Source organism: Hemicordylus capensis, chromosome 7, assembly GCF_027244095.1.
Source record: "Hemicordylus capensis ecotype Gifberg chromosome 7, rHemCap1.1.pri, whole genome shotgun sequence".
Taxonomy (NCBI): Eukaryota; Metazoa; Chordata; class Lepidosauria; order Squamata; family Cordylidae; genus Hemicordylus; species Hemicordylus capensis.
In genome coordinates, this window is record NC_069663.1 from 30,119,846 (window position 1) to 30,129,944 (window position 10,099).

Consider the following 10,099-nt stretch of genomic DNA (forward strand, 5'->3'; position numbering starts at 1 on the left):
CAAGGAAGCCATAAAAGGGAAGAAGACTTCCCTCCAAAATTGGAAGGCCTGTCCAAACGAAGAGAACAGAAAGGAACACAAACTCTGGCAAAAGAAATGCGACAATAAGGGAGGCAAAAAGAGAGTTTGAGGAACATTTAGCCAAAAGTATCAAGGGGAATAACAAAAACTTCTTTAAGTACATCAGAAGCAGGAAACCTGCCAGGGAGGCAGTTGGACCATTAGACAATGAGGGAGTGAAAGGGATTATTAAGGAGGATATGGAGGTTGCAGAGAAGCTGAATGAGTTCTTTGCGTCTGTCTTCACGGCAGAGGATACTGAGCATATACCTGTTCCTGAACCAGGCTTTTTAGGGATGGAGGCTAGAGAGCTGAGTCTGATAGAAGTGACAAGGGATGATGTTCTAAACTGTCTGGAAAAACTGAAAGCTAACAAATCACCAGGGCCGGATGGCATCCATCCAAGAGTCCTCAAAGAACTCAAATGTGAAATTGCCAACCTCCTTGCTAAAATATTTCACTTATCCCTGAAATCGGGCTCTGTACCAGAGGACTGGAGAGTTGCAAATGTAACACCGATTTTCAAAAAGGGATCCAGGGGCGATCCGGGAAATTACAGGCCGGTTAGCCTAACGTCCGTTCCAGGCAAATAGATGGAAAGCATCCTCAAGGATAAAATTGTAAAGCACATAGAAGAACAGGCCCTGCTGGGAGTGAGCCAGCATGGCTTCCGCAAAGGTAAATCTTGCCTCACCAACCTTTTGGACTTCTTTGAGAGTGTCAACGAGTGTGTGGATCAAGGTGATCCCGTTGACATAGTCTACCTGGACTTCCAAAAAGCTTTTGACAAAGTTCCTCATCAAAGACTCCTGAGGAAACTTAGCTGTCATGGAATAAAGGGACAAGTACACGTGTGGATTGCTGGTCCACACCGCCTCCGCCCCAGCCCCCGCGGCCACGAGGAGCCAGTGGGATGGCCGCTTGCAGGTGGGTCGGCTTCGGTCCCCAGGAGCTTCCCCAGACAGCAGGCTTCACCACAGGTTTTCTGCAAGGCTTTACTGCGAGTTCAAAGTTGCCCCCCCCAAAGATGCAATTTTTTTTTTAAATCCCAGCTATAAATGGGGCTATACTCTAACATGCAAGGAAAAACCTGAACTGTGTGTGAAATGCTGCCCGAGAGCTCGCAGGGACTTCGGGGTAAATCTGGCCGATATCTGAAGGCCCCCTCTTCCTTCCGGAGGCGAGGTGGACTGAAAGCCAGGTGTGGAAAACTCCCAGCCAGCCCTCCATAGACCCCCCCCCGGCCCGGCCGCCTGATTTGCATAGACCCCACCCACCCCAGACACGAGGGAGCTTCAGCGGGGTTTTATTGGTGCGAGTGCCGCAGAGGGTCGGGCCGGCTCCTGTCTTTGTCTGGGCGACCCTGTGGGAACAACAAGGGCATGAGTGAGAGGGGGCTGGGCAGGACCTCTTCACACAGTTAACCGATGGAATGCGCCACCACGGCTGTTTGGAGGTGGAGTCTGTTGGCAGCCATAGTGGCTTTGTGGAGCCTCCATCTTCAGGGGGAGTCTACCTCTGACCAAGAGTCCTTGAGGGTGACAGCAGCAGAGGGCTGCCTTGTGGGCCCCTCGGAGAGATCCAGCCGGGCCTTGTGGGGGAGACCCTTGGCCTGCTCCAACAGCTAGGCTCACCTTTTATGGCAGGCAGGTCTCTCACCCGTTTCTGCGGGACAACCACAGGAAAGCCCCTGGCCCTGGTCGCCTGCCCAGGGGGCCCCCTTCTCCCACTGAAGCGTGCAGGAGGGGAAGGTGGCTCTCGGTCTGATCCTGCAGGGCGCTTCTGACATGCAATTACTGAAGCATGAGGGCATGCCCCGGAAGTCTCGACCAACACAGCGGCAGAGAGTCATTTTCTGTTGGATGCTTCAGTTTGAGCATTTGTTCATTTGCACAGTGAAAACAACATTTAGGAAAACAAGAGAGTGCAAATTCCTGTGGCAGCCTTTGGCAGTTGGGCCGGTTTCTGGTGAGTGACCTACCTTAGAGACCCTCCAAGTCCAGCTAGGCTTTTGGCCCCTGTGAAGGAAATGCTGACTGTCCTTTCAAGACCCACCTTGGGACCTGCTTCTGCTTTCTGACTTCGGGAGCGGGTGGACACCTCACGGCCCATGCGGCACAGCTCACACCAGCCACATAGAAACATGGACAGGGCATCCCTGATGACCGTACCCTGCATGATTCAAACCAAGGGAAAAAGAGGGGGGTGAGGCACCTCCCTCCTCCGTCGAGAACTCCTGGCTGTTTCCCAGACCACGAGATTTGCAAGGTTGCCGGTGGACTCCTGACTGAGTGCCTGCCTGCGTGTGATGCAGGTGGAGCAGGGGTGAGGCCCCGCCCACTGGCAGGTAGAGCCACTCCCAGGCCACACCCACGCCCACTCCAGGGTGCAACCCTGCCCCCCCTCCCCGGCTGTAATTCCAAATAGTTCAGGTGGAGGACAATGAAGGCTGGCAGCTGAGGGTCCCGGGGCCCCCTTCGAGCAAGCTCTTTTGATGCCAGCCAGCCAGCTCTGTCTGCAAAAGGGCTCCGGCTACTTCCTTGGGTGGATAGGGACCAGGAATCGCCGGGATGGCGGGGGACCTGTGCCTCCTTTCCTTTTGCTGCTACACAGAGCCGCCCCACCCTGCGGAGTGGGAAAGGATCTCATTACCGGGATGCCATAGGCGAGCCGCATGTGAGTCCGTAAGGCTGTCATGCCGCCAGGCACCAGCCCCAAGCACCAGTGCTCTCCGTACTTGTGCGACACGTAGCAGCCCAGGACCATCGGGCAGCAGAATCCGACACAGCCTGCCAAAGGAAGGAGGACACACACTGACAAGTTTCCGTCTGGGACCGTTTGGGAGCCCAATAAGCTGTTCCGTAGGGGCGGAAGATACTATCCCTGCTGTCTGTATCTGTGCACGATGTATCCCAAATCAGACCATGGCTGGAAGGGTGGACCACCGCCTGGTGGTCTTTCCTGGCCCTACCTGGGCGCTTTCCAGATTCGACCCTGCAACGGGGTCACGGCAGGTCTCGGAAGTCTGCTTCCACACTTTCTGCTTCGTGACACCGCAGTCAGGGTGCCGTTCACATTGCCAATGCCTTGTTTCGAATTTAATGGCTGTGAAATGGAGCTAGGACGTCCCATATCCGATGTAAAAAAGTTGCTGTTTTTTCGGGTTGTCAGTTTCCATGAGACTGCTCCCCCTGCTGTTTACATGCCGAATGCAACTTGCCTGAATGGAGCCATTTTATTGTTGTTGTTATTTATTCATTTTCTCTACCGCCCTTCCAAAAATGGCTCAGGGCGGTTTACACAAAGAAATAACAAATAAATAAGATGGATCTCTGTCCCCAAAGGGCTCACAATCTAAAAAAGAAACATAAGGCAGATACCAGCAACGGCCCCTGGAGGGATGCTGTGCTGGGGATGGATCGGGCCAGTTGCTCTCCCCCTGCTCAATAAAGAGAATCACCACATTAAAAGGTGCCTCTTTGCCCAGTTAGCAGGGTATTTGCTGCTGTTGAGCAGCTAGTCTAGAACATGCCTTGGAGATGCCAGCGATGGAGCCTGGGACTCTCTGTGTGCCAAATCAAGCGGCACCTTCTCCCAAATCCACCTGGGCAGAGGTTTCCTGGTGGCGGCGGGACGATGCATGTACAGTATGTCCACTCACACTTGCTCACCGAGCCCCCAGGCAATTTATTCCTAAAGAGGTATTAAGTGTAGACTAGCTGTCTTTTTAAAAAGGAATGCTTATGGAAGCCAAGCAAAAGGGGAAAACCGAAACCTTCCTTGCTAAACCTCTACTGAGTTTCAAAGAACACCACCACACATCCTTCTTCTCTCATACTGGAAGAGAATCCCCTTTCCTGACAAGCCTAAGCAATCTCCCTAAAAATGCCCCCCCCCCCGAATCCAAGCACACTTGGGCTAGGTGGATGCAACTACTACTTCAGTGCCCCCAGAGGGGCTTTGGCGGTGCTGTGCTCTTGGGGCAACAGGCAGCTGCTCCTGGCCGTGCCAGAGAGCCAACTGCTTCTGAAATGAGAGCACTTGGGAAAGCGAGGGTGACCCTGCAGGGCGGGCCAGCAGGGCCCTGGCCTCTGCTGTTGGAAGAAAAGCCAGCCAGAACTCCTGCTGTGCAAGCAAGGCCCAGGGCCCCTGGGTGGCCTGAAGCGGCCTGCCTGTTGGGTCCCAGCCAGCTTCCGATGAGCAAAGGTTTCCCCAAAGCTGCAGCGTTCTGGTCTGCTCCTCCTTCCCTTTCCCCCAAAGCCGAAGGCTGCCATCCTGACACCTTGTGAGAGAGACTTCATCCAGAGTAAACCCGCCAAGGGCTGAGCGGCGAGGCTGCCGCCCTGCGCACAAACCCCTCTGCTCTGAGCAGGATGGCAGCCTGCAGCAGGGGCCTCCTCGCCTTTGGCCCCCTTGTTGCCTGGGAGCAACGGGGAAATCCATGGGCAGAGCCGCCTGAGCAAGCCAGCGGACCGGCTTCTCCCCCCGCCCCCCTCCAGGCACAGACAGCAAGGTGGGGAGGAGGAACTCACACATGGGGCAGTCTGAACAGAAGTCGCATCTGCCGGAGCTCCAGCTGCCTTCTGAGGACTGGGTGGCGGGCGAGATGGTGGCCTGGGGCTGGCCAGTCACAGGCGGAGGCATGGTGCGGGCAAGGGCCTGGCAGCCTGGAGCCACCCCACCGCCAGCCAGCCGGCCTGCAGGCACAGCAGGCAGGCAGGCAGGGCTGTGGAACCTCTGGCTAGAAGCCGCTCTGGCCTGCAGCTGCCGGCTGAGCAAGCCTGCCGCCCTGGGGTGGCGTAAGCTGAGCGGAGGTGGCGAGGAAGCCGTTGGTGGCTTCTTGGGAAAGGCCCTCTTCTGTGGGGAAGGGCTGTGCTGCCGGGTGCTGCCCAGGGAGAGGTGGGGAGGGAGGCCCTGGCCACGCGTGACCCCCCCCCCCCCGCCCGCTGCCAGTGCCTGCGCTGTGGAGACATTTGGCAAGGCAGAGAGCGGTGCAGACCCTGCCCCTCTGGCCACACGCTCTCGGCTGCCTTCACACGCAGGCAAGGGCGGCTTCAGCGGGGCCACTCGGAGCTTCATAGAACTTGGAGCGGGGGGGGGGTCGTGGTTGGGGGGGGAGCGAGAGGGAGGGAGGGGGGCTCCTCCCGCTCCTAGGACTGCAGTCGAGCTGGCCCATGAAGCTGCTTGGCCGGACGCTCCACACAGAGCAAAGGGAGGAGGGGCGTCTTCAGCCCACAGAGGGGGCCACTTCAGCCTTGCGTCTGCTCGGCCCCACACACCACGTGATGTGCCGCCCCACAGCTGCATGATTGTGCACGTGAGGAGGGGGCCGTTCAGAGGAACCATCATCTGAGGCGATGGAACGTGCTGCCACGGCTCGAAAAGGCGATTCGCTGGCGCGGGGGGGGGGGGAGGCAGCAACCTCCGGGCACTGCCAAGACAGGCGGCGTCTCTCTCCGTGTTGAGGGGCCAGTTCTGTCTGTCGCCGCCTCCAGCCAGCAGTGCGTGGACGTCCCTTTGCCAAGCCAGAGTCGCTTTCCAAATGCTTCCGGTCTCCGGCTCCGCTTCCTGACGCAGGTCCCTTGGGGCCGTTGCCTCGCTGCGCTGCGGGACTGAAACCCAGAGTTTCAAGCGAGAGACTTGGAGGCACGTGCAGGGAGCCGGCTGCAGTTTGCAGAGGGAGGGCGCCCTCAGAGGCTGCACTCAGATGCATCATCACCCCCCCCTCACACCACTGGCTGCTTTTAGAAGCATGCCATTTCCCATTAAAACTCAACGGCCCCCAGCTACGTCAAGCAAAGGCAAGCATTAGGGTGGACAGGGCCAGCCTGGAGAGAGGGAGGGAGAGAGAGAGAGCCAGCAGAGGCTGGTACCCAGATGTTGTTCAACTACAACTCCCATCATCCCCAGGCTACTGTAGCTGGGAATGGTTTTTTAGTTGACTGTTACATGCATGGAGTATCCCAAGCCGGTTTCCAGTAGAAATCTTAAAACATCTAGCGGAAATACTAAAAACAATTAAACACGTACAATCTTAAAACCATAAAAGACAGCTCAGAAAACAGCACCCCCTAGAGGGCGTTGGAGTTCAGCCTCTCCAGGGCGCTTTCTGCATTGTGCGCTGCAAGAGTTTCGCAGCGGGTCCGCGAAGTGCCCCTCCGTATTGCCCGTGTTTTGACATCGCGGCCGCCGTGCTGTCAGGAGGGTGCTGCTCATATTTGTGATGCCTTGTTTTGGATTTTATTGATGCGTTGTAGCCCAATAACATTGCATAGGTTATGCGTTGCAGGAAAGTAGCTGTATTTTCCCATTGTGGGAGGCTTGCCCCGTCGTCTATGTGTTGCGGTGTAGTGTGGTGTGGACAGTTCCAAGTGCAGTGCAACAAATTTGTTGATTTTTACAGCTCTTTTCCATCCTGTTCATGAAATAATCTTTCTGTGAAATGAAATTAAAAAAAAAAAAAAAATTCCACCCAGGTTCCTGTGCAACCTCATTTCCATCTGCTTTTGATTTTGATCACATTTGTGTTTGTTTTTCATCAGACTTGTTTTTTGGACATGTTCATGTTTCCTCCTTTTTTGTGTGCTGTGGATTGGCTGGCTCATTCGGCAGATCAAGGATCTGTTGATATGTAAGGCCACATATATATATTTTTAATATTATCACTCCAGTTCTTGCACAAGGGCCCAATCTCCTCATTTCAGCTTGCGGCCTTAACTTTTAGTCACATTTGTCTCTGAAATTTGATATGTATTTTTAAAAAATCTATTTCCACTCCGTTTCATTTCCACTTTCAGCCTTAGCTTATGCTCTTGCTAGTGCAAAGCAGAGCAGATTAAGCTGCGCTTTAAGGGGTGAGAGGGCACGCCCTCAACTTCTGCCTGTGGCTTCCAGCGGCATCTGGTGGGCCACTGTGCGAAACAGGATGCTGGACTAGATGGGCCTCCTTGGGCCTGATCCAGTGGGGCTGTTCTTATGTTTCTTACTTTCCCCACTTTGTGCAAAGGCACCGAGAATTTTGTAAAAAAGTTTTAAACCGTTCTTTAAAAAAAGTTTAGTGTTTGTTGCGTCAGCAGTTCTCCGCCTCCTCTGCGACCCTATTGGTTTGAAATGGAGAATGAGGAGGAAGGAGCAGTGAATGGGATTCAGGTGGAATATGGACACCCCCTGCCTGGCAAACCCACTGCAGTGGTGGGCAGTATGAATGACCAAAACCCTGTCATGATGCATTGAGAAACACATCAAGAAATGCTGTAGCCGTGATTTCAAGCCACTGTCTCATACCTTCATATTTTGCCACACTGTAACTGGTGCAAACCTTGTAGTCTGGAAAATGCCCAGGGGACCTAAAGTTGCAAACCCATGCACCAGATGCTGATGATGCTGGATGTCTAATTCTTGGGAATCATTTGCTGAACTTAAAAAAAAAAATGTTTGGTATATTTGTTTAAATCTCTGGGTATCAAAATAACAAAGGCAAGTCAGAACCTATGGGAAGCTGCATTGAAAGAGACACTGGACAGGAGTTTAAGCAAGTGGAAATATGCCAAGTGGAAAAAGCAGTGGGGTGAGATACTTGGGTGTTAAGGTCTTTTAAGAGTTGCAGAAAACTTATCAAAGACAATATTGATAATATGGAGATCTAGTTAATAAAATGCAATGGCAGCTATCAAGATGAGATTAGTATAACCTGTCCTGGATAGGAAGAATAGCAGCTATTAAAATCAATATACTCCCCACATTTTCATTCTTTTTTAAACATGCCATTTAGTGACCCTACTGAAGAAATAAAAGACAACGTAAAAAATGAGCCCCCAACTTATATGAAGGGGAAAAGAAACCCAGAGGGGAAGAAGTGTGAAGAAAGCAATCCCCCAACCTCTGGGTTCCTTGCAACCCTTTTTGCTCCCTCGGTGCAAACCACACCGGTGGCGTTTGGGAGGACTGAAGACGCAAAAGCCAACCCCTCCTCCAGGTTCTGACCAGGGCTCCCCCCACATGCTGCTGCAGACCCAACGCCTCCCTCTGCCTGGCCACACTGGTGTGGCGCTCCCGAGAGGAAGCAGGAGGAGCAAGTGGAGGCAGCTGGGACTGCCAAGGAGCCCTGGGCATCTGGGCCTGGCGGACGCTGCCTGCAAGCTGAGCTCTCTTCCGGGCCACTTTCTCCTCCTCCAGGCACAAGGCCAGAGTCCTCCTCGGGGCCACAGAACGCCCGGCTAAACCCTCCAGCGTGTCAGTGGCAGGCAGGCGGATGGGCAGCCCACACAGCCTCTCGCTGCCTCGCCCCCAGCGGTGCCAGGGAGGGGCGTGAATGTGTGAAGGTGGCTTGCAGCCTGTGCCCGTGACCTGACCCCCCCCGGACCCCTCTCTGCTTGTGCAACGGCTGCGTCATCCGGGCCCGGCTCTTCCTCCCCACCGCACCCGCTGCCCCACCGGCTTTCCATGGCACACGCTGCTTCTCTTGCCAGCAGCAGGAGGGAGGCTTTCCCGAGGGCGATTTACTCCGGCCTCCTCGCGGGAGCGGGCATGTGCAGCCACTTCAGTGCTGGAGCCACAAGGTGCCCTTCCGACAGGCCGTGGCCTGCAGGGGTGTCGTGGAGGGGCCCCCCAGGAATGGAGGCGTGCTGGCATTTCTTGGCTTCTCTGGCTGTTGGGGTGGGCATGGCTCTGGGGCCTGCTGTCATGGAGAGCGCCAGCCTCGGCACTTATTTATTTATTTATAATATATTACTTTTACATTTCTATCCCACTCTTCCTCCAAGGAGCCCAGAGCGGTGCACATGGTTATGTTTATCCTCACAACAGCCCTGTGAGGTAGGTTAGGCTGAGAGAGAAGGGACTGGCTCAGAGTCACCCATGAGCTTCATGGCTGAGTGGGGACTCGAACTCGGGTCTTCTCAGTCCTAGTCCAAAACTCTAACTGGTAACAACATCACTAGTGGCATGATTTGCTTGTTTCATTCTTGATTATTTGCACTTAATGCGGAGTATATATGCACCCTTACAAAGCTGCACTTTGGCAGTGTGTTGGAAACGGTTGTGTGCCAAACTCTGGCATTTGGGAGAGACCCGCCCCTCCCCGCTGCCCCCTTCCTTCCTTCCCTCCACTGCCAGTCTCAGGCAAACCAGCCCTCTTGCCAGCAAGAGCCGACTGGGCCTGGCAAGGGGCATCACGTTTGCATCCCGCTCTTCCTCCAGGCAGCCCGAGCAGTGCAGCTGGTTAAGTTTAGCCTCACAACAACCCTGTGAGGTAGGTGAGGCTGAGAGATAGGTGACCGGCCCAGAGCCACCCAGTGAGGTTCATGGTTAAGAGGATTCGAACTCTCATCTCCCCGGTCCTAGTCCAACACTCTAACCACTACGCCACCCTTTCTGGAGTCCCCTTTCTGGAGCAGCAGCAACAGAGGGAGTTCTCCAGCCGGTTTCCACTGCCCCAGGTTTGCCCGCGTCTGAGGATGCCTTTCAGACAGGTGAGTCTGCATAGCTCTGGGCTGGGAGGGCCTCCGGGACACCCCTGGGCGAGGGCCAAGCCACGGTGTGCACAGGCCCCCTGCTCTGGGCCAGGAAATGGGCCTTGCTCCGGGGCAGGTCTGTTTCCTCTGAACCATGCATGGGCCTTGCTCCGGGGGGCTCTCTTGGGGACGCAGACCCTCGAGGGTTCCTTCCTCCAGTGCAAGAGGAAGGTGGGGGCCAGCGGAGTGCCGGGTGACGGTCAATGCAAGCCTAACTCACCAGCGGCTTCTGGAGCTCCAGGGTCAATGCTGAGCGAAGCCACTTTGAAGGACACTCCGGGCACGAGGGAAGGGAAGCCCCCCCCCGCCCGCTCTCCGGTTCAGAAGCGGGTCCAAGGAGCTGGAAGGGACTTCGGGGTACGTTTGGCCGGTGTGTGAACGAAGGAGATTTGGGGTAACAACCCGGCGTGGAAAGGCTCCAGCAGCCACTGGCAGCAGCACCGAGAGAGCAGGCAGGGCAGTGGCGGGGGCCAGTGGGGCGGAGGTGTGCAGTGGGCCTCCATCCAGGCCCCAGGCCAGAGCAGCCC

General features: G+C 55.3%; 1 protein-coding gene across 1 annotated transcript; it reads right to left on the bottom strand.

The window, feature by feature from the left end:
- Positions 1-120: 120 nt before the first annotated feature.
- LOC128333308 (uncharacterized) lies at positions 121-9,929 on the bottom strand. The gene is made up of 5 exons (XM_053268668.1): positions 9,793-9,929; positions 4,593-6,495; positions 2,713-2,849; positions 2,042-2,232; positions 121-1,423 (listed from the first exon to the last, which is right to left on the bottom strand). Exons 2-5 carry the CDS (start codon positions 5,407-5,409, stop codon positions 1,132-1,134), a joined length of 1,437 nt encoding a protein of 478 aa, XP_053124643.1. The 5' UTR covers positions 5,410-6,495; positions 9,793-9,929; the 3' UTR covers positions 121-1,131.
- Between the last annotated feature and the right edge of the window lie 170 nt (positions 9,930-10,099).